We start from the raw sequence: 24102 nt of genomic DNA, 5'->3' as shown, positions 1-24102 counted from the left end.
TTTGTGAGGGGACTTGGGTTCAAGTCCTATGTATGCCAATTGTGTGTATTTAATTTATTATTATTTTAGTAATGTGCTGGATCATGATGAGTGATAATATAATCTTATATTATTAGGAATTTTCATAAAACATGAATTGGTTGAATGGTTGTGCATTCAATTGACAATTGCATAGTTATGGGTTCAAATCTTGGTAGATACCAATTAAGCTTTCTTTTTGCTAAACTTATTTTTGGTATGGATGAGAAGGGCTAGGGGCTAAACTTATTTTTGGTATGGATGAGAAGGGCTAGGAACCCTAGCAGCCACGTGAAGGCAGCCAAAGGGGCTAGAAAAATAACCCATAATGGACATTGAATAACAATTACAACCATTTTTAATGCCAATTTTTGTTTTATGGTCATTCACACTCATTTACACGTAATTAAGAGCTTTATTAAGGAAGAGAGAGTGCTTTTGTGGCTCCCATTGTTGCATAGTGAGAGGAGTACGAAATTGGAGAGTGTGTTGTGAGGATTGAGTGAAGCAAGGAGTTGAATTGAGATAGAGTCAAGGGAGGTCATTGATGATCAAGAAGAAATTCACAAAAAGTCCATTTTTTAAGCAAAGGAAACGAGGTTAGGGGAGCTTTACACGTTAATTTTGTGTTTAAGTCTGAATTTCATATTAAATATAGTATGATTATGCTTGAAATTCTTCTATTCTGCTTAAATTCGTAGTTTCTGGAAATTTTCCAAAAATTGCCTGGTGGGCTATGAACTTCTGCCAGGCGATGCATGCCATTTTGTGTATTTTCAGGGTTCCTGTGAGGAACCGCTTGGTAGTGAAGCCCTGTACCGCCAGGCGACACAAGCCTGTAACCCAGTTTTTGGGTTTGCTTGACGAACTGCCTAGCGGTGATGAACACCCGCCAGGCGACGCGAGCAAAGTGGCTCAGTTTTGATGATTTTGGGGTTCTGGGTTGAGTTTGATTGGGGAAAACAATAGCTTTAAACGTTAATTTCACATTGGATGCTTATAGACCTTGAATTACATTAGTTGGAGGTTAAAATTGATGAAATGGCCATAAACATCTTTTAGGGTTAGCACTCTTTGGGTTTGAATGTCACGAGATTAATTAGTATTGAATTGCTTTGCAAAATGCTAATGGATGTGTTTAGACTGTGAATTTTTATAGTCATAAGTGAGATCGCATGAGAATTAATGGAAATTCGTAAGGAAGGGAAAACTAGGAAAGGATTGGGGTTTCGCAGGTGCAGGAATTTCTAGAAAATTGCCCAGAAATGCATGCACCGCCTGGCGGCGGCATAAGGCTTGCCGCCAGGCGCCAGCACAAAAGTATTAATTATTTAATAAATGCGGGTGGTAGGAGTCTTTAAGGTATTTAATACAAAGTGCTATGACGTGGAAAAGTACTAGCTCAAATGGTTGATAATACTTAATTGTGTGAGAGGACTTGGGTTCAAGTCCTATGTATGCCAATTGTATGTTATTTTGACTTGTGCATTATTTTAATGATATAATTGAATGTGAGTCGTGATAATGTAATCCTAAAATTATAGGAATTATCATGAAACATGATTGGTTAAATTGGTTGTGCACTTGCTTTGTGATTAAGGGGTTGTGGGTTCAAACCTTGCTAAGAACAAGATTAACTTTCTTTTTGCCATTAAACCAATTTTGAGTTAATTTTCGTTTTAGGGGAGTAAAGGGTGATTAAGGGTGTATTAACATAGAGAGAGAAGGGAATTAAAGGAGAGGAGAGGTTTGTAATTTCGTGTGAGACACTAGGCAAAAGAGTTCTAGCAGATTGGTACAGGTTGCAAAGAGAATTGGGAGTGGAAGCCATTTTTGGAAAGGGAACAAAGGTTAAGAGAGCTTTTGGGTTAGTGACACACACACACACACCAAATCCCAATTGGAGCAAGAATTCCAGGTAAGGGGAGCTGTTCACGTTGATTTCATTTGAATATATTATATTGTGCCATGTATGAACGAAACTGCGTGAAATTCCTGTCAATTTACACTGTTTTTTGTAGGTTTCTGGGTTTTACCCAGAAAACGCCTGGCGGCTCATCCCCTGCCGCCAGGTGACGGATTGTTTCTGCCCAGCTTTCTGGGTTCATTCTTGAACTGCTTGGCAGTGAAACAGAACCGTCAGGCGATGCATGGTGGGGGCCACTGTTTTATTACGTTTTTCAACAAATTGGGATGTATTGGTCTCCAAAATACTCCTATGTATGTGGGATTGTGAAATGCTATGTTCTTGTTAGTATTGTGATGCCTATGAGTTATAATGTGTGGATGTAAATAACTAAATTACGTTCAAATCAAGGAACTCTATAAATTTCTGGTTTTAGGGTACGAAGATAGGAGTGAACATTTCATGGTGAGTAAAGTACGATAGGATCGGGATTTGGAGTTAATAAAATTGTGAGGGGTTGTTGTGTACTGATGAAATTGAACTGGGATCGAACTAGGGAAAATTCGTGGTATTCGAAAGTGCAGAAGAGGGAGTTTTTGAACCAAGACCTGATATGCTGCCTGGTGGCATGTGACCTGCCGCCAGGCGATGACGGGAACAGAGGCAAAGTCTTTGGATGGGATTGGCTAGTCGCGAGGGAGATTGTTGTGAATGGATGGAAACAAAGAAATTAGAAAAAATAAAATTGGAAGGGGATAGGACACTAGAATTCCTTGTGATCAAGACAATGTGGGAAGTAGGATATTGTGGCTTATTAGAAGCAAATTGGTAAGGAAGGTTGGTTTTGCATTAGTGATCTAACTGTGATGATAAAGTGTGATAGAGGTGGAATATCATTTAGGAAATGTTGAGAATTTAGATTCCTTAAGGTGGAGATCGGTGAGTGTAATCTATGAGTGGAAGGATGGATAGGAAGGCTAATTAGATGGGATACGTACATGTTGCTTAAATGCATGGAATGGTCAATAGGGGTTGTGATCAGAGTTGGTGTTCTTGGAATGTGGGATTGTCAAGCCTTGGTGAGTTAAAGAATTAATATTAAAATTGTGCAGCTTAATGAGGAAAGAATTGAATCCTAAGGCTTGTATACATTACAGTATAGAGGAAGTAGATTGTCTGATTTTATGACATTGGGTTACTAACTCTTTTCTTGGGACTGATTGAGCGATATGTTAAGATTAGAGGACTTGATCTATCACATACCTAGAATCCATGAACCTATAAGTATGAGTTATAGCAAATCGAATGGAGTGAGGTATGCCCGGGTGATTAGGTATGAAGTACTGATAATTAAGGGTGTGGTGATGCCTTTGATAGAGTTTTAGATTAAGGAGTAACATAATCTGGTACCAAAACCAGTAGAAATGCGCTACTGGTATGGCGCCTGGTAGCCAAGGTGGTGCGCCAGGCGATAGGGAGCTGAGGGGAGGTTCCTATAGTGCGTGACGCTTGACGGCACGATGTGAACCGCCAGGCGATAGACCTACAATAATGGGTCTGCGAGAGCCTGGCGCTTGGCAGCAAGGGGTGACCCGTCAGGTGATAGCGGTGAAACAGGGGTTATGTGCATGGGCTTGGCGCCTGGCGATGGGGCTTGTACCGCTAAGCGAGCTGTGTAGATTTCGCCTAGCGACACTTAGGCGGCGCCAGGCGACACTACTACAGTTTGAGGCTGCGTGTGTTGCTTTTAAGCAGTGATAGTATACTTGGATCAGGAAGTGTTGTGCCATGAGCGGGTAGGTTCATGGATGGTGGTGAGCACGTGATGATATGAGCTGGGATGTTCATATCCAATTATTCTCATGTGGGGATACGAGCGAGGTAGGTTCGTATGTTCCGTGCTCACACTTAAGAGATGCTGCGTGCGGGGAAGTACGTCACTGGTGGATCATGTGTGTTGGACTATGGGCAAACAGGTCCGTAGAGCAGGACTACGAGCGGGAAGGTTCGTAGAGGCATGTTCCTGTCGTCATCTTTCTAAAAAAGGTATGTCAAGTATTAGTGATAGTATGTCGTTAACTACATCGAGTAGTGGGAGTGGGCGGTCTAGGAAAGGTATATGTAGACAGTCTGATGAGGAGAGTGGTATACCTGTGGTTGGGGTGGGAAGGATCCCGATGGACACGGTGACCGAGGTGAGGGAAGACCTGCTAGAGGAGATAAAAAAGAGTAGTTGACCGGCCATGGCTGGCTATGAATGGGTCGTTGTCGACGTTTGAAACCAATCGTCATTATTCAGGTGGTCGAGGTGGCTCAACTTGTGGCTTAACTATACTCCTGTTGTGGGGAGTGATGTAAGCCGTGATACAGTGTCCCTGGAGCGAGTGAGTGTTGTTTTGAACGGGTCTGTCATGGCCAGGAGGAGGCGGCTGATAAGTTTTTTTATATGTATATGTGCCATTTTTCACAATTGCACGTAAGGTTATCGTTCGATGACTTTACCATGGGGGTACTTAGTTTACTAAACGTTGCTCCTACCCAACTACATCCGAATAGTTAGGCATACTTGCAAGCCTTTCGTGTCCTCTACCGCTCGTTATACATGCAACTTTCTCCGTAGGCATTTTTGTATTTTTATGACACAAGGCCGCGACAGCCGACCACGTGGTTGTCTTTGGTGAGTAGGCCGAGTATAAGCAGACTAGACGCATTCACGCAGTCGTTCAAACATTTCAAGGATGGATTCTTCAAGGTAGTGGTGAAAGGGGATGGGAGATTGTATTTCTATAATGATGATGGGAGTACTAAATTCCCTTTTAGCTAGACTAATAACCCTTGGCGGTATAAGGACATGAAGCTGGAGGAGTTGTTAGTGGCGGATAAGGAGGTGGTGGAGACGCTGATAGGTGCCCATTAAGGGTTTAGTTAGGGTTTATAATTCGGTTCATCTGATTATTGATATTGAAGGTATCTTTTTGTAATTTTAAGTGCTATGATGTGTGTAAGTTAACTAACCGGCATTTGGTGTGAACAATGCAGGACACATGGCGCAGCTTGGGAAGAAGAACTTGACACTTTTTCAGACACTAAGGAAGGAGAAGGCGGCAACGGCAAGGGCTGCTGGGAGTACTGAGGCTCCCAACTTACAGGAGTCCTTGGTGGAAGTACATGTGCATGGGGTATGAAAAGGAAAGCTGAGTTACTGACAAGGCCCGGTAGAGGGAAGGATGTGAAGAAGGTCAGGGCCACTTTGTTAGGGTCGGTATCATCTGCTGGTGGAAAAGGTCCTAAAGCTGGTCTAATTGAGTTGCCGGAAACAGTTGTTCGGCGGGATATTGAGATTAGCGTGTCAGATACTTTGATTAATTCAATTGACAGTATGGACCCCAATGCTTTGGTGAGGGTTATGGTGGAGTTCAATAGTAAGGCGCTAATACTAGGGCGCCGAGTGGGGTCGTTGTATCAAAGGGAATTGAAAGAGGGGAATCGAGCAAACCTGGAGGAGTTGCAAGGTCAAGTTGATAAGCATGCGGAGGAGAAGGAAGCATGGGAGAAAGAAAGAGAGGAATGGAAAGAAGAAAAGAAAAGGCTGGGAACATGGAAGGTGCGGTGTCTGGATTCTGAAGAAAGGCATAAGGCCAGGATTGATGACCTCGAGAGTGATTATGATGAGCTGAAAGAGAATCACGAGGTTCTAGAAGTGGAACTGCATGATCTTAAAGGGTGCGTTATTCAAGAGCACATCAACGGATTTCAGGAGGGGTTGAGGCAAGCATCATTTTTTTGTAAGGATGTTGATGTGGCGGACCTGAGGTTTGACGTGAACAAGGACGTGGTGGATGGGCAACTTGTTGATGAAGTTGAGTCAAGTCTTGAGGAGGAAGGAGAGAAGGTAGCGGTTAATGACGACCAGAATGAAGAAGCAACCTTGACGAGTGGTGATGATCAGGCTTAGGATAGAGTTTATAATGCTTTATTATTTCAATTAATCCTAAGTTTGTAATAACTCGTACAATAACCTTCCTTGTTTGGTTAATGTGATGCATGTTGTGGATTATATCTGTGGTTTGATTGTGAACGATAGTATGTGATAGGAACACGCTTGTTTGAATGACGTTATGTATGCAGTTTGTTAACTGTATACGTCGTCTGTTGGGATGAGTTTTATCGATTGTTGTAGCGTGGTTAGGATATTTATGTGATGATATGTAAGTCGTAGTGTTCAACCCATGCAACTTACTTGCGGTAAGGGTGGGTAACTTAAACAATTTAAAATGTAAATAACAAGTGTTCAACCCAAGTCGCTTACTTGTGGTAAGGGTGAGGAACTTAAATAATTTAAAGCGTAAATAACAAGTGTTCGACCCAGGCCGCTTACTTGTGGTAAGGGTGGGGAACTTAAACAATTTAAATTAATAAGAAGTGTTCGACCCAGGCTGCTTACTGTGGTAAGGGTGGGGAACTTAAATAATTTAAAGCGTAAATAACAAGTGTTTGACCCAGGCCGCTTACTTGTGGTAAGGGTAGGAAACTTAAACGATTTCAATTTAATAAGAAGTGTTCGACCCAGGCCGCTTACTTATAGTAAGGGTGGAGAACTTAAACGATTTCAATTTAATAAGAAGTATTCGACCCAGGCTGCTTACTTATGTTAAGGTTTAGGAACTTAAATAATTTAAAACGTAAATTACAAGTGTTCGACCCAGGCCGCTTACTTGTGGTAAGGGTGGGAAACTTAAATAATGTAAAGGATGGATGAAGAGATGAGCGTGTAATCAAGAAGCCTTTGTTTTATTCATAAATTTTGGGGTGCCTCGTTAAAAACTCCCTGGCCAAAACCCTTTTTAGGAAAAAATGCCAGGTGAGGAAAAAGAGTACACCCAGGGTTACAAGTATTCGGTACAGTAAGTATTCTAACTGAAGTAAAATTTGAGATGGGACACGTTCCATGTATTTGGTACCTTTTCGCTTGATAACTGTTCAAGTTTGTAAGCACCACCTCCGGCATCCTCGTGTATTCGGTACAGGTCGTCCCAATTGGCAGAGAATTTTCCATCCTTTTTTCTTGCGCTGCTGGCCATCCTCCAAACTAGGTCTCCTTTAGCAAATGATCGTGGGGATAAGTTCGTGTTATATTTTCTGGCCGCTCTCTGTTTAGCTGCTAAGTTGCGTATTTGGGTTTTGTCTCTTAATTCATATAGGAGGTTGAGGTGGGTGCACATGTTTTGGTGGTTTTGATCTGGGTCGTATAGTTCTCGGCACAGAGATGGTTCACCAATTTCTACCAGTATCATGACCTCTGCGCCGTAGACTAGGCTGAAGGGAGATTCGTTTGTTTCTAATTGGGGGGGTACACCTGTAGGCCCACAGCATTTCCACTAATTCTTCTAGCCATCGACCTTTGGCGTTATCCAACCGTTTGCATAATTCTACTAGTATGACTTTGTTGGATACTTCGGCCTGCCCATTAGTCTGTGGATGTTTGACAGAGCTGGTTACATGTTTGATGTTGAGGCGAGTATAAAACTTAGCAAGTTCTTTGTCTATGAACTGTCGGCCATTGTCGGTTATGATCGTGTGTGGGACGCCATATCGGCATATAATATCTTTCTAGACGAACTGTTGGACTTGTTGAGTTGTAATTGTGGCTAATGGTTTGGCCTCTATCCATTTTATGAAGTAGTCGATGACTACTATAAGGATGTCCATTCCCCACTTTGCGAAAGGCCATGGGGAGAGTATGGAGTGGAGCTGTTCTTGCTTTTGATGGATGAGGTTACCATGCTTTTGGCAGGGTATGCATTTTTTGACAAAGGTGTGGAAGTTTGCTTCCATGGTTGGCCAAAAATAGTCGGTGCGGAGGATTATGGTTGTCATAGTTTGTGCGCCGGAGTGATATCCGTATATGCCTTCGTGCAATTCTTTTATTATGTACTAGGCTTGTTCGGCTGTGACGCATTTGAGGAGTGGCTGGCCGTATCCTCGCTTGTATAAGTCATCTCCCATCATCGTGTACCTGGCGGCTTTAGCCAGCCAACTCTTGTTAGCATCAGGTGGGGGATTACCGGTTTCAAAGTATTGGATGTAAGGGGTTGTCCAATTGTCGGTTAGGTTCTGGGTTAGGTTAAGGCAAGTGTTTGATGTGGATGGTGCGGATAGTGTTTGTTGTAAGAGGGATATGTGCTGGCACTTGAGCTTAGTACTAGCCAGTTTAGATAATATGTCAGCCTTGACATTTTCGGTTCTGGGGATGTATTGGATGTGTACATGTTCAAAGGCGGATTGAATGACATTGCAGACTAGGTGATAATATTGCAAGAGGGTAGGGTCTTTGATCCGAAATTTGTCATTTAGATGGCCCATTGTGAGTTTAGAATCAGTTTTGCACGTGAGTGTTTTGATGCCCACGTCACGTGCGAGGGATAAGCCGGCGAGAATGGCTTCATATTCGGCTTGATTGTTGGAGGTCTTGAAGGCGAAATGGAGGGATTTTTTGATCAGGATGTCGTTGGGGCCTTCAAGGACAATATCGGCCCCTGCTCCCTTCGGATTGGAAGAACCATCAACGTAGAGTCCACTGGTCTTCGGCAGGGGTGTGTTGCAGGTCATTGACGAAGTCGAGGAGGCATTAAGCTTTGATGGGGCCGTGGGTTCGTACCAGATGTTGAATTAGGATAGTTATACGGCCCAGGGCAACATGCGGCCAGCAAGGTCTACCTTTTGGAGTATTTTCTGAATGGGATAATCGGTTTTGACGATGATGTTGTGGTTTTGAAAGTAGGGGCGTAGGCGTCGTGCTGCGTGCACGAGGGATAGGGCTACCTTCTCCACCATTTGGTACCTGGTTTCTGGATCCTGCAAGGTACGACTGACGAAGTATACAAGATGTTGAGTGCCATCGACGTCTTGAACTAGCGCGGCGCTTACGGTGTGATCTATGGCGGTGATGTAGACAAGAAGGGGTTGATGGGTGTTTGGCTTGTAGAGGATGACTGGTGAGGTTAGAGTAGTTTTGAGGTTTTGGAACACATACTCGAATTCGTCACTTCAAGAGAACCTTGCAGATTTCTTGAGTTGTTGAATGATGGGCTGGGTTTGCTCGGCTAGCTTTGGTAGGAAACGGGATATGGTGGTTAGATGGCCAATGAGGCGTTGTACCTCTTTTACATTGTTGGGGCTTCGCATCTCAATGATAACGTTGCATTTTTCGGAGTTTGCTTCTATGTCGCATTGTGTCAGCATGAAGCTGAGGAATTTGCCACGATCAATGCCGAAGACGCATTTTTTAGGGTTGAGGCGAAGGTTGTACTGTCGTAATGCGAAAAAAATAGTGGATAAATCTTGAGCGTGCTGGTGATGACTTGGGGATTTTACAACCATGTTGTCGATGTATATTTTGACACATTTACCCATTATATAGCTGAAGACTTTATCCATCAATCGTTGGTAGGTTGCTCCCGCATTTTTGAGGCCGAACGTCATAACTTTGTAAAAGTAGTTGGCTTCATCTGTAATGAAGGCGGTCTTGTTCATATTGGTTGTGGCCATCAGAATCTGGTTGTATCTGGAATATGCATCTAGGAAACTGAGGACTTTGTTAGCGGCGACAACATCAACTAGCCGGTCAATATTGGGTAAGGGGGAGGTGTCTCTAGGGCATGCCTTATTAAGATCTGTGTAATCGACGCACATTCGCCATTTACCATTAGTTTTTTTTACCAAAACTACATTGGAGAACCAAGTAGTGTAATGGGCTTCTTCGATGAAACCTGCGTTGAGTAACTTGTCGGCTTTGATCTTTGCTGTTAGCCGACGTTCTTCACCAAGTTTACATTTTTTTTAGAGACATATCAAGCTTCTTTGTACACGGAAAGTTTGTGGACCACGACTTGAAGGTCAACGCCGGGTAAGTCAGCGACAAACCAGGCGAAGAGGTCAGTGTTGTTGATAAAGGTGGGTGTAAGTATTTCACGTTGGTCGTGTTGAAGACCAGTGCCCAGTTTTAGGGTGCGTCCATTAGTGAGTTCTAGTGGTATAGTTTCATCGACAGGCTCGAGGTGTACATCACGGCCTACTCTAGTGTCCAAATCATCTCCAGATAAGGCTATGTCAAAGTCGGGTGGACGTTCAATGTGGTTTGTTTGAAGGATGGGTAGTTGTAAGCGTAGGCTGGCCATGTAACATTCTCGCGCGAGTCGTTGGTCACCGTGGATGGTGAGGATGTCTCCAAATGGGGAGGGAAATTTCATGGCCAGATGAGGTGTAGATACAAATGTGCCTAAAGTGTTGAGGGACGGTCGGCCAAGAAGTACATTGTATGACATGGGCGCGTCTACTACAAGGAAACGAATGGGGATTGTTTTGGTTTGAGTGCCATCACGAAATACGCTGTGGAGGTCGATGTAACCGCGAGTGGAGACCTTCTCCCCAGAGAAGTCGTATATGGGTTCATCGTAGGGAACCATGGTAGTGGTGGGAAGCTGTAGCTTCTGGTATATCGTCCAATATAGGATGTCAACTGAACTGCCTTGATCGATAAGGACTTTCTTGACTGCATAGTTTTCTAGCTCGACCGTGATGACCATGGGATCATCCTGCTCGTGATCAGCGCCATGGAAGTTATCGTTTGTGAAAGTGATGGGAGGCATGCGGCGTCTGTGGTGGGAGTGGGTTATGTGGTTAATGGACTGGAGTTGGCGAAGATGTTTCTTTCTGACCGAGGAGGTGGATCCTCCACTAGCAAAGCTGCCAAAGATGGTGTTAATGGTGCCACGTAGTGGGGGGCGGTTGGGGCAACATCGGTGCGGGCAAGTTGGGGGTCATGGCTAGTGGGTTGGTTAGGACGTTTGTCGCGGCGAGAATCACAGGGAGGATGTCGGTGGTCAGATCGTGAAGGGTGTGGGTTGTCCTCTCTGCAGATGAAGCGGCGAAAATGGCCAGCACGAACCAATTCTTCAATCTTATCTTGGAGTGCTTTGCATTCATTTGTAGTATGGCCATTGTTACGGTGATAGCGATAGTATTTGGTCATGTCAGCGTTGGAAAGATTGAACGTTTTACGAGGTGGTGGGATGAGGTCGGCTTGAAGAGCTTCATCAAGAAGGCGAGATCTAGGAACACTCAGGGGTGCGTATCTAGTGAAGCGAGGTTGGCGGGGTTCCCTGGGTTTATGATCAGGCCGTGAAGGTGGTTTAGGGGGGGTGGCAGCGGAGGGTGTGTAGTCATTGCAGAATTTTGTGTGGAGGGTTTGCATCTCTTCCATTTGGATGTAGTCTGCAGCGCGGAGCTTCAGTTCATGCATGGATGCGAGTGGGTGTAGGTAAACGTTGTTGGCAAAGGGATCGAGTTTAAGAGTGAGTGCCATACATTGTAGTATCATCTCTTGGTTAAGGTGTGGCGTGCGGAGGGCGGCCTTGCTGAAATGGTCGATGAAGGTTTGCAGCGTCTCGTCTTGTTCCTGTCTGACACCGAGGAGAGAGAGGGTTGTGGTTTGATGTGGACGGCTACCGGCGAAGTGAGTAGTGAACATGTGAGAGAGGGTGTCAAAGCAGTCAATGGAGTATGGAGGTAGAGTTGTGAACCATTCGAGGGCGGGGCCTTTAAGGGTGGTTGGAAAGGCTTTGCAGAAGACGGCATCGTGGGAATTGTAGAGGGCGACGTGTGTTATGTATACTTTGAGGTGTTCGTCTGGATCACTCTTGCCTGTATAATGGTCCAGCGTGAAGGGTTTCCACTGGGCAGGGAGAGGGGTGTTGGCGATGAAATCGGTAAAAGGGTGGCAGTGCCTGGGTGGTTGGGATGGTAACGGGTGAGGTGGAATGGGACGGTGGATGAGAGTAGGGAAGGTGGAGGTAAAGTTGTGAGGCGAGATGTGGGTAGTGGGGAGAATGGAGGTAAAGTGGTGAGGTGGAATGTGGGTAGTGGGAAGAGTGGCAGCGGGGGTGGGTGTTACGGGGTGTCTTGGGAGGGTGGGGTGGAAGTGTGTATGATGGGTCGAGATGATGGGAGTCTGTTGAGTGGTGGTGCAGGTGTGCGGGGTAGGATTGTACTCACTTTCCTCCTCACTAGGATGGAAAGCCGAGGACTTTGTGGCTTCTGACGTTTTCTTGGCTTTTCCCTTTTGGGTGGGATCAACCTCAATCTTTTTCCTTAGCCGGGAGTTTTCTTGTCTAAGTGCCTCAATTTCATCAGCATTACGCTTCTTCAGATCAGCTAGCTCTTGCTGCATTTTGGCTTAGCCTTCAAGGATAGCGGCCAGGTCCGGGGTGATACCGGTAGGTGCTACAGGACCTGCTTCAGTTTGCTTGTTGACTTCGGCTTTGTTGCGGGTAGAAACCATCTTCGAGAGAATGCGGGTTGATCTATAAAGTATTACTTCGGGTCCCACGGTGGGCGCCAATTGTTCCTGCGGAGAACAAATAAGAGATATCAGACACGAATAATACCTTACCTCAATCCACAATCTCCTCAGTAGGCTCCTCTTCGGTTGATGTATGCTATATGTTGACGTCTCGACTAGCACCGGTCTGGACCCAAGAGGGGTTACCTGTGGAGAAGACTCTAACACTCAAGTCAGTAAGGAATTCCTCAAAAAGTCAAATCTCGTGATTAAGGAATTAATGAATGCGTACCTTTAATTACTTGGGTCCATGCGTATTTATAGTTTATTAATTATGTCTGGCCATGTCATGGGTTGGGCCCTTGTTTGGGCTGCAGGTGGACCCTAGGTGGGCCCTAGGTGGGCCTGGGCCTAGTTGAGGCCTTTAGTTAATGCTTGTTGGTGCTAGGGGCCTTGTCTGTAGTATCCTAAGTCTAGAGTGGTCAACAAATGTCGTCCTAATTTCTGAAGTAAGTGGCCTAGGCCGCTATGTGCTTTCGGTTGTCCGTTTATTGACTTAGTTACGTCTGCTGGGTCTTGTATAGGCAGATTTGGTTGTGCGGTTTTACTAGTCCACCTAGATGTAGTTAGAGATGGCAAATAAACACGTCCCCGTGGGTATTACCCGAACCCGTCCCCGTTTTGACGGGGAATCCCCACATTGATTGGATATGGGTATGGGTATGGGGAATCCCCGACTTTTTAAGTTGGGTATGGGGATGGGTATGAGGGTGTACATATCCCCGCCATAATACCCGTCCCCGCCATATCTCCGTTCTCGTTTAAATTATTAAAATATTAACAATTAATTAAATAACCCTATATATATATATATATATATATATATATACTTTCTATTTTTTATTTCTTTTAATTATTTGGTTTGTCATGAAACTCATTCGCATCTCCAGTATATTTTTTATCTTATCATAACCTTTATGTAATTATGTTAAAATGATGTATGTTAATTAAAAAAATTTATGCCTCACATTTGAATATTTCTATTATTTTTTAATATTTTTATTTATTATATATTTTCCTTTCACATGAGAATGTTTATACTTTGAATTTAAGGTAATATAAAAAAATTCTTTACTTATTATTATTAATTTTTGTTTAATTTGAAGAACTCTTTTGTTTCATTAAAATAATTTTCGTTATTTTTCAACTATTGAGTATATATGTTGATATTTGAAAAGTTTTCTTAGTTCTCTAAGGTATTTTTCATCTTATCATACCTTAATTATACATTTGATTTCTTTTGTGCGATTTCTTTTGATAGTCTCTCAAATTATTTCTAAAACATACATTTGTTAGTTTTTTAATATTTTTATTTATTGTTTATTGTCATTATGTATAATAATATTTCGATATATTCTATCTAATTATTTTTTATTTTATAACTCATTATTAATCATACTATAATTTTTTCACTTTAAATTATGTTTGAAGTAGTTAAAATTATATATATATATATATATATATATATATATATATATAATGATATTTAGGAATAATATATGATAATTCACTACAAGAAAAACATGAAATAGTAATTGATTTAGTCATTAACCCATATCAATCACTATTTTTCGTCATTGGTGATAGTAGTTGATTTATTGTCTGAATCAGTGATTAAATTAGTGACCGATTCAATGATCAAATCAGTATTGATTTAGTGACCAATTTAATTACTAATTTATTTGTAATTTAGTGACAAATGTTTTGGTCACTAATGATATTTCTATTTAATTTTAACCACTTCAAACATAATTTAATAATTAGTTCTCTGAGGTATTTTTCATCTTATCATACCTTAATTATACATTTGATTTCCTTTGTGCGATTTCTTTCGATAGTCTCTCAAATTATTTCTAAACACACATTTGTTAGTTTTTTATTATTTTTATTTATTGTTTATTTTCATCATGTAGAATAATATTTCGATATATTCTATCTAATTATTTTTTATTTTATAACTCATTATTAATCATACTGTAATTTTTTCACTTTAATTGTATAAATAATTTTTATTTACTACAATATAAAAATTCAATGTAATTGCTATGAACATTTTTTTATCACTATCCAACATATATTGAAGTTCAAAAGATACAAAATATATGTCAAAATTTTATTATTATGTTTATTATTTGTTCTTTGTGTCATTTTGATCGAGTGATGTATTATAACTTTTATTAGTGTATAACAAAGAGATTCATTAGAATTTAAAAAATTGAAGTAAACAAACATTTAAAATATATTTTAATTTGAATATTTGTTTTCCTTTTATATTTTTTTGAAATATTTTTTAATTTTATCAACTAAGTTTCATCAATGTTGTAGTTTGCAAATTTAATAAATGTTTTGGTTCTCATGAAATTTTATTTGGTATTCTAATATAAAATGTAGACAATTATAATTTATTTCAAAGTATTTGATATGGAAGAAATAATCATCCTCCTAATATTGAATATTTGATAATATTATGTTTTCTTTACCGTAAATTTTTTTTCTCTTATAAAAATTAATATTGAAGTAGTTAAAACACGGGTATAGGTATGGGTACGAGATTATACCCGTTATCCGATGGAGATGGGGATGGAACAAAAGTTTGATACCTGTTGGGTTTGGGTATGGGGATGAGGATGAATTTTTTTCTGCGGAGATGGGTATAGAATAGCGAAACCCGTCCCCGCCCCGCCCCGTTGTCATCCCTAAATGTAGTACAAAATGAGATGTTACAAAATATAATATATAATTAATTAATATTACATATGTATATATTTAATAAGATTACTGTAGACTAAACTTTTAACAATATTTAAATTTGAAAAAATTTTAAAAATGTTATAAAATAAAGTGAATAATAGAGAGAATAATAGGTAATAGAGAAGAGAATAAACAATAGAAGATAGAGAATAGGGAGCAACTAATATGTGCATTATTATTGATAGGAAGAGCCTTATTTATAGATACAATATGTAATCTATAGAAACAAATCAACTTAGTTAATACAAATATTTACCATAAAGAGTAATAAATCATATGAGTAAATGTAATGTAGGACAATCATTAATTCATAAAAAAAAAACATTTTAATTCGTTGTTAAAAAAATATTGTTATAACTTATGTAATTCAACCACAATTCATCGTAATTCCTTTAAACACCAACGAACTAGTATAAATCCAAATTGCACTGAAAAGGTAAAGACAACGAGACCCAAGGAATTTTTAAAATCTTGGGTGTATCTATTTAAGAAAATTTTTATATGAACATTTATTTTATCGTTGAGGAACCAAAGTAAATTAATAAATTAATAATAAATTTTTTTCATTTTACTATTCATAATTTTTAACTGAATATGTATAAATATAAAGTGTCAAATTTGTTTATATTAATAAAAAATCTCCAAGTATATTTTTGACAGTTTAAACACAGGTTAGGTTAGCCTTCATGAATAGTTACCTGTACACACTATATTTAACTCATTAATTTGCCAAACTCTTGATATTTTATAATTGCTGACTTATTAAACTAAGATCCTTCATCTGTCACACTAGATTAATAACCAATATAACACCTTCCATTAATGTATTCTTCCTTAGTCTGTACCATTTCATTATCCAAGATGTGCCCTAATAATTAACGAAGTAAAAGAAATGAACAGAAAAGAGCAGGGAAGTCAATGAAACTAATTTATCTTAATAAGTTCTTGGGTTACTAAAGGTTATGGGATTCACATTTTCACCAACTTCAAAGTAGATTTGAAATTAAAGTTGGGCATCTTAGGGTAAGAAACTTTATTTTGGAGCATTTTGATATGATATTTAAAATTATTTCAAAACTTGTTTGAGTTTATTTAAAAGAAATATAATTTTTAAAATATATTTTTAGTCTTTAAATTTAATTTCTAATTCAGTTATGTGTGAAATTATTTTACATGTTAAACTTTTTAAAATGTATTTTAGTATTAACTGTTTATTTATTATTTGGATTATTTCGATGTTAACTTAAAATATTATTTAATATATAAAAAATAATATTATTAAGTTAAAATAATTATATATATATATATATATATATATTTAAGTTTGAAAATTAAAATATATTAAAACTTTTGAAATTTAAAATATAAACAAATTTCAACAAATTTAAAAATTAAAATTATATTTAACCTTTATTCTTTAAAATAATATATATCAGTGAAATCTGTATCAATATAAATAAATATTATCATATATCATACTTAAGTTTTAAATTAGAAAATATCTAAATTTATATTATTTGAAATCTTGCCGAGTTTATTTTATTGAGTTAAAATTAAGTATTATTTATTTTATTAAATTAAAATTAAGTATTAGTTGTTTTTGAATGATGTAACAAAATAAAAAATTTAAATGATCTTTTTAAATCAAATTACATAAAATAAAAAAAAGTCACCATTCAAATCTAGTAAAAGAACCTAATATCCTATCAATACAATCCTTTAAAAAGAAAAAGCCACCCATCAACAAAACAAAAATAAATTCATGATTAAATAAAATTATTTTATAATATTTTCACTTTTAAATAACTATTTTAAATAAATTTTTCTTACAAAACCATTAATTCGAGACGTCAAAATTATAACAAACAAAAACCTTAAAATCGATCTCATCGCGAAGTGGAACCCACGTCATCCATTCCAGGGTTGCAAAGAAATTTGTCAAAACCTACGTGCTCTCGGAGAAAACATCCCACAAAAAAAAAAAATCATTATCAACCAAACAAAAGATGTATACAATTTTTGTTTGACTTTTATTTTTAATATTATCTTTTACTATGCTTTTAAAATATATTGAAAACATTTTTAGTATTTCAAATTATTACATTTTAAATAGAGGCTAAAGAAAACATGAGAAAATTTAAGAGAGAATCCGCCCGCAATTCTTTAAAAATTATTTTTATATTTTAACTATCACTATAATTTAAATTTATATGTCGATATTATATTAAAAAATAATTTTTCTTATTATCAGAAGAAAAAAAAAAAATATATATATATATATATATATATATCATTATAAAAAAACTGATATTATTAACGGTCCTAATTCGTCGGTAATGTTCAAAATTTATCATTAAATTAGAATTATCGACGGATTAGCGACAGTCAAAAATTTGTTGGTGAAATTCTTGCTCATAAAATTTTATCAACGGAAGTCATGTTTTATTTGTAATTATCGACGGAAAAAAATTTTATCAACGAAAGTCATGTTTTATTTGTAATTATCGACGGAAAAATCTATTGATAATTATCGACAGAAAATTAGTTAGTAATTACTGACCAAAAAATTTGTCGATAATTACCTAAAAATTCATCGACAAATAACGCGCATTGTTTATCTTCTTCCTTCTCCTCTTTCATTTTTTTCGTCCTTTTCTTCTTCTTTTTCTTTCGTTGGTAATTAAAATATCAAAATTTATCAATAAAATTCGTCGATAATTCAAATTTATTGACTGGGTAATTCCATTAATTTTTTAGAGAATATATATAAATATAATAAAATAAATAATAAAGTAATATTGTTATGTTGACCCAACAAATATTAAAATAGTAAATATAATATCATCATCCATTCTTTTCTCTTTTTCATTTCTTATTTTCTATTTTTGCACTAATATTTCACGTCAAATCAGTTATAACATGATCATAAAATAGAATAGAATTTTATGTCGTATTCTCCCACAATAAACTATTACATAAATAAATATTTATACTGATACAATTTAAGAGTAATTTATTTATTTGAAAATTTTGAATTTTTTTTAAGGAAAATGATGTTTTGGTGACTTAATTAAAAGAAAATTGAATTTGAAAAATGTTAAGAAGGTATTTCAAATAACTAAAATAGTAGAAATAGAAATTTATTTCAAAAAGAAGAAAATTGAAATTTTCCTAGTTATAAAATTTTTTATTGTTTATGATAAAAAGGTCCACAGGTTCAAAAACCAGAGCTAGCTTAGATCGAAGGTTGATCTAAGCAAGCTCGGGCCGAATGTTGAGCCGACTCAGCCTGGGCTGAAGGTCGAGCTGAGTTGACCCTAACAGAAGGTGGAGACGAGATGACCCTGAGTTGAGTCGACTTAGGCCGAACGTCGAATTGTGTCCAAATGTCGAGTTGAATTGACTTTGGCCGAAGGTTGAGACGAGATGACTCTGAAACGAGTAGTCTGAGTTGAAGGTCGACCCTAGTTGTCCATGTCGTAGGTCGAGCCGAGTCAGTCTGGATCAAAAGTCGAGTCAGCCTAGGTCAAAGTTTGAACCGGGTCGGCCGGGGCTAAAGGTCTAGACGAGATGGTTTTAAGTTAAGTCAGGTCTGGCCGAAGTTTTATAGCTAGGTCGATGCAGGTTGAAAGTCAAGTTGAGTTGGCCTAGACATAAGGTTTAAACCAATCTACCCTAGTTGAAGGATGAATCGAGTCAACTCAGGCATAATCGATTCGAATCGGCTGAGGTTGAATTGATTCAAATTGTGTCAAGGTCGAATCGACCTAGATCGAACCAATTGAGGTCGAGCTAAGTTAAGTTAAACTCAAAGATAAAATTGAATTCACAATAAAATAGAAATTAAATTGATTTATCCAAACAAAATAATTGAAATATCGTCCAAACTATTATTTAAAAAATAAAGAAAATTTAGCTATAAAAAATTTAATTACTAAATATTTCAATCTTTTAAAACTATTAAAATATCTCGTCCAAGAGAACTTCATTAGTCAAAATTGGTTAAATCTCGTACATATATTATATAACTACAATTTTTTCTATGGCATGTGAAGGACAAGAAATACAACTTCTGCTTCTCGATAAAAATGACTAGAGAGTTAATTAACATTTTCATGCAAGTTTCTGAAATATCAATTGTTTTGAATTGAGAAGAATTATATATATACAAATAATTAAGTAATATAAGTAAAGATAATATACTATGATTTTCACTTTTTATTTTATAATGCAGTTTAGCGTACGTTGTTGATTAATATATTATTATTTTTTTTTTAAAAAATTAATAATTCACGTTAAAAAATAAAGAATAAAAATAAAAATAGGAGTGAATGCAAAATTTTGATATATAATTAAATCCTAACACCCTAATCATTCAACCCGCCCGCTAATTTTATTTTCTTTTCTCTGACAAGAACACAATAAAGAGAAAAAAGAAGAGAGACCAACCACTGTCTCTTACTCAACACACAATCCCTTGATTCTCTCTCTCTCTTTGAGGTTGCTTTACAAGGAGATCCCAATGTGGGACTCCACCAACCGCCATTTCTGCAGCTGAAAGCTTGGTATCCATCAAACACTCATGTCCCATTACAGTTAGGGAGAGAAAGAAGGAAAAGAAAATCAAAGGGTATTATAATTGAGATGAATGTGAGTAGGAGAAGAGTTGGGGCTAGATGCAGTGTGGTTGCAGGGTCAGTGTGGGAGAGCAGAATGAAGAGTGATGAAGTTGGTGGTGGAGTTAAGGTCTTCAACGCAGAACAAGGTTCTGAAGAAGGAGGCAATGGTGGCACAAGATTGAAGAGAAGCCAAAATGGGGGTGTAATTGCTACTGGAAAGACAAAATCTTGGAAATTGGAAAGGTCTGAGGGGTTGGAGAATAAAAAAATTCAATCAGGCAGAGGAAAAGTAGAACAATGTAAGAACCTTAATGTATCTTCTGATTCAATAAAAAAGAGTCCAAAGCAAGTTAGGAAGGAGAAGAATGAAGGAACTTCTGTTTGTACTGATAAATTAGAACAAGGTCAAATTCTCACCAGAAGGAAAAGATCTGAGGTGGGTGAACCTGGTGACAAGAATATTGGGGAAATCAGAAAGAACAATGGCAAGAATGACAGTGATGAAAATTGCAAGGATTTTGGTGTGTGTCAAGAGAAGGTAATTTCTAGCAGTTCAGATGATGCTAGCATGGTCAAGTGTTCATTAGTGCATGTTGATGGTGATTCTCATGGTGATGAAGAAGAAGATGAGGAGGAGGAGATTGATACTGAGATGGAGATACAGAGTTTTGATGTTAAGGAAATTAATCCACCAAAATCCAAGGTTGGGAATAAGCCAGAAAAGGAGTTTGTGAATGTACCAGAAAAACAGAAGATTGAAAAGTCTGTGAAAACCGACAGACATTTTCATCAGAAACATGAAAGGTTACTACTGGCTGTCCCTCTAACTGTGAAGCCATCTCCTCCAATAAAAAAGCTCTCCACAGTTCACCAAAATTTCTCCAAGGCTGATTCAAGTAAGGTCTTGTTCCTTAAACATGATTTTTGAGTTTTGGGCTTTTTCCAAGTCTAATTGATCTTTACCATTCAGTTCCAAAGGCAGAAGAGTGCTATAGCTTTCCACAATCACAGAACAAACTGCAGAGTTTAGGTGATTTATCTACATTTCAGAATTATGCAAAAGTCAAAGTAGTTGAAAAAATTTGTATAATTTCAACCACTCATTCCAGAATGTTTTTATATATGTCACTCTTCAGTGGATTTAATCATGTGGAAAGATATCTCAAGATCAGCATTTATCTTTGGGATTGGAACATTCACTATAGTTTCATCTTCTTATGCAAGGGACACCAATCTGAGGTTAGGAATCCTCACCACAGTTCAATCCATTCTCAACATACACTTTTGCTACTTAAAAATAACCCATAATTGAACTTCTTGATCCTTGGTTCTGCAGTCTCATTTCTGCAATGTCCTATCTTGGCCTTGTCTATCTAGCTGTTATATTTCTGTACAGATCACTAATATGCAGGTAATCACAATCAATAATCCCAACATAGTGTTGAAAAATAAATGACAGAAATATACTACTGGATACTAAACTCTATGAGTTTTACTTACTAATAGGGGGGTCATAGATGTAGAAAGCTCAAACTATGTACTAGGAGAAGAAGAAGCAATTTGGGTGCTAAAGTTGATACTTCCTTACTTGAATGAATTTCTGTCACAACTCAGAACCATGTTTTCTGGAGATCCTGGTACCACCATAAAGGTATTTTTTTCTTTTGTCACAAATAGCATGATTTGTTTCCATTATTTCTTCCTCCTTCTTCTATAACCTGATAATAAATTTGGCAAGGTTTTTATGAATTGTAGTTGGCCATATCGTTCTTTGTTCTTGCTAGATGTGGCAGCTCCATAACCATTTTAATATGGCCAAATTCTGTGAGTTGCTAATGCCTAGGTCTATTGCATTATGCACAAAAATGAGCACAACCAACTGCATGCCAATGCAAAAGCCTCTCTCACGCTTTGCACCACAAATCCTTCATATTTTTTCTTATTTTGTCTTCTGTTCTTAATTACTAATCTTGTTCTCACACTGCCTCAGGCTTCTTTGGATCTTTTACCTTGCCAAGAATCTGCTCCTCATATTCTGCACAGTTAACTACATTTGGTAAAATTCTAAATTACATGTCACTTTGATTTGGCTTCATCATTTTTAATGCTTAGGATGATTGTAATAAGTGACTACTGCTAGATGTTGCCCACATACGGATACGGATACGGAGATACGGTTAAATTGAAAAAAATATAGGATACGGGACACGGGACATAGCGTATATATACGTATTAAGTTTGAAACTGTCAACTAACACATTGTCAACTAACATAAAAATGAATCCAATTTATATATCTAATATCCAATATGCAAAAAGTAGTAAGAATAAGATTTATTCTTTATTTTAGTAATCAAAATCATGTCAAAGATAAAAAAATATCTTTCAAATTAGATATAGTGTACTCTACAAGTATCGTACGAATATCGATATTCGATACGTGTCGGACATAGGACACGCCATTTATGAGACGTGTGGGAGCATCATATTTGATGCTCTGTTGCCAAATATTAAGGTTGCAGAATTTGTGCAGGCCTACATAGTTTGATGGTGCATGTGTTTATTATGGTCATGGAAATGGCTCTTTTACCTTTGATTTGTATAACTGATTCATTGTAATGGATTTAGTGGGTCCCCTTTAAAGAAAAAAGAGTAACTTATGTTGTCTAGGGTTTTAACTATATAAAGACCTCCTCCATTGAAATAATTGAACTCTAAATCTGCTTTAGGATTTAGGTATTTTGCATTTTTAATAATGGGGATGTGTGAAACTTTTAATGGATCACATGGATGAGCATCTTTGCTTTTATTCTTCACTGTTTTGGGTCCACTCCTTACAAGTATTGGATTTATCATCAAAGCGTTCATATTTTGGAACACAATTATGAGATAATAATGCCCATCACATTACATACATACGTACATCATGCACTTAGTGGTCCCCCACCCCCAAGGTCCAAACCCTATCATACTATCTTAATTTTCTTGTGTTTACTTACTCCAAAAAATAATGATACTTTGATATTAGAAAAACAATTACACTTATGACATTTCTCCTCATCTTTTCTTTTCTTTCACAATTACAATCTTTTCTTTTCTTTTCTTTCACAATTACAAAGTTCACTTTTTTACGATAATTTTACTCCTACAATCACGGTTAAAAAATACAATTTATTATCATTTTTTTTAAATTGTTTTCTTAAGTAATACTTATAATAATTTACAAGAAATGACTACCAATATTTTTGTAAAATATTTTTGCACAAAATACTTTTCACAATAAATTATTTTATAGGAAATACTTGCGAATTTTATAATTTTGTAGGAAATAATTATCCACGAAATAATTATCCGTCAATCAAAATTTTTAGGAAAAATAGTAAATTTTTTTTTCTTGCAATTTTTCATAACAAATTTGCAAGAAAAATCCCATAAAATATGAAAATTTGTAATAGTGAATATGTTCTTAAGTAAATGAATATAATGTATGTCAAAGTATCATTATTCGTCTAAAAATGGTCTTAAGTGATATTACGGAGATAACCATAATTAAACCCCTCCTTCATGAATCAATGATTTAATCCTCTAAGTTCATGAATTCTTATATAACTCTTAACTCAATCTAATGGTTTAAATGTTCTTGTCTTAATGTGATGAATGATTTGTTTTTGTTTCAATTTATATGAAGCAAACTTTTGGATTGGTCGATTCCGTGATGCTTGGGATTCTTGTTCTCACAAAAAGGTTGCAGCTCTTGCCATTTTTGGCATTGTTTGGAATCTGTCATCACTTGTTGCTCGCATTTGGTCAGGTAACTAAGATAATCACGTTTGGGTTGTAAAAACTACAGTTATTAGTTACTTACTTAGAGTCACACCTAAGATGTAGAAATAAACTAGTCATTGATTTAGCGCCAACCTTTTGGTGTAATGTAACATTTTGGTAGAGTTTTTGGTAAAAGAAGATACATAGTTTTGTGTCTTACATTTCAGTACACAGCTAAGAACTAATGAATTGTGTAATTGCAGTGTTTGTGCTATTTGTGGGCTTTAAATATTATCAACAATATTATTTGGTAAGAGATGATGAATGGGTGGAAGATGAAGCAGGGTTTGGTGAAACATGGCAAGAACCTGTTGGGGTTAAAGCAAGAATGCAGAGACAATGACATGCACCAAATATATTTGAAACGCAAAAGGAAAAGAAAGGATTTTGAAGAGTGTCAAGATTTTTAGTTTTTGCTTTACAAAGTATTTTCTCCATTGTAAAAAAACGTATCATTATAAAGGTCATTCTAGTGTTTTTCTTAATAAACCAACATGGCTAAAGAGAAAAAAGAAACAACTTTATGATTAATTTGTAATTAGAATTTATTGAATTTCATCTTTCAAAATTATGATGGCATGCTGC

General features: G+C 37.1%; 1 protein-coding gene across 1 annotated transcript; it reads left to right on the top strand.

The window, feature by feature from the left end:
* The first annotated feature begins 19511 nt into the window (after window positions 1-19511).
* On the top strand, window positions 19512-23705 carry LOC114162139 (reticulon-like protein B21). Its single transcript, XM_028045929.1, has 8 exons — window positions 19512-20589; window positions 20664-20723; window positions 20830-20932; window positions 21030-21104; window positions 21200-21344; window positions 21449-21517; window positions 21684-21749; window positions 23381-23705. The coding sequence occupies exons 1-7, from the start codon at window positions 19719-19721 to the stop codon at window positions 21738-21740; spliced, it is 1380 nt and encodes a 459-aa protein (XP_027901730.1). The 5' UTR covers window positions 19512-19718; the 3' UTR covers window positions 21741-21749; window positions 23381-23705.
* The last annotated feature ends 397 nt before the right edge of the window (window positions 23706-24102 follow it).

This window comes from Vigna unguiculata, chromosome 1 (assembly GCF_004118075.2).
Source record: "Vigna unguiculata cultivar IT97K-499-35 chromosome 1, ASM411807v1, whole genome shotgun sequence".
Taxonomy (NCBI): Eukaryota; Viridiplantae; Streptophyta; class Magnoliopsida; order Fabales; family Fabaceae; genus Vigna; species Vigna unguiculata.
This window is presented reverse-complemented; position numbering and strand designations above follow the sequence as displayed.

Excerpts from the sequence above, each read along its gene's own strand:
- LOC114162139 (XM_028045929.1), top strand. The coding sequence starts at position 19,719 with ATGAATGTGAGTAGGAGAAGAGTTGGGGCTAGATGCAGTGTGGTTGCA. Across the intron at positions 20,933-21,029 it reads GCAAGGGACACCAATCTGAG|TCTCATTTCTGCAATGTCCT; the intron begins GTTAGGAATCCT and ends TTGGTTCTGCAG. Across the intron at positions 21,518-21,683 it reads TTTTAATATGGCCAAATTCT|GCTTCTTTGGATCTTTTACC; the intron begins GTGAGTTGCTAA and ends ACACTGCCTCAG.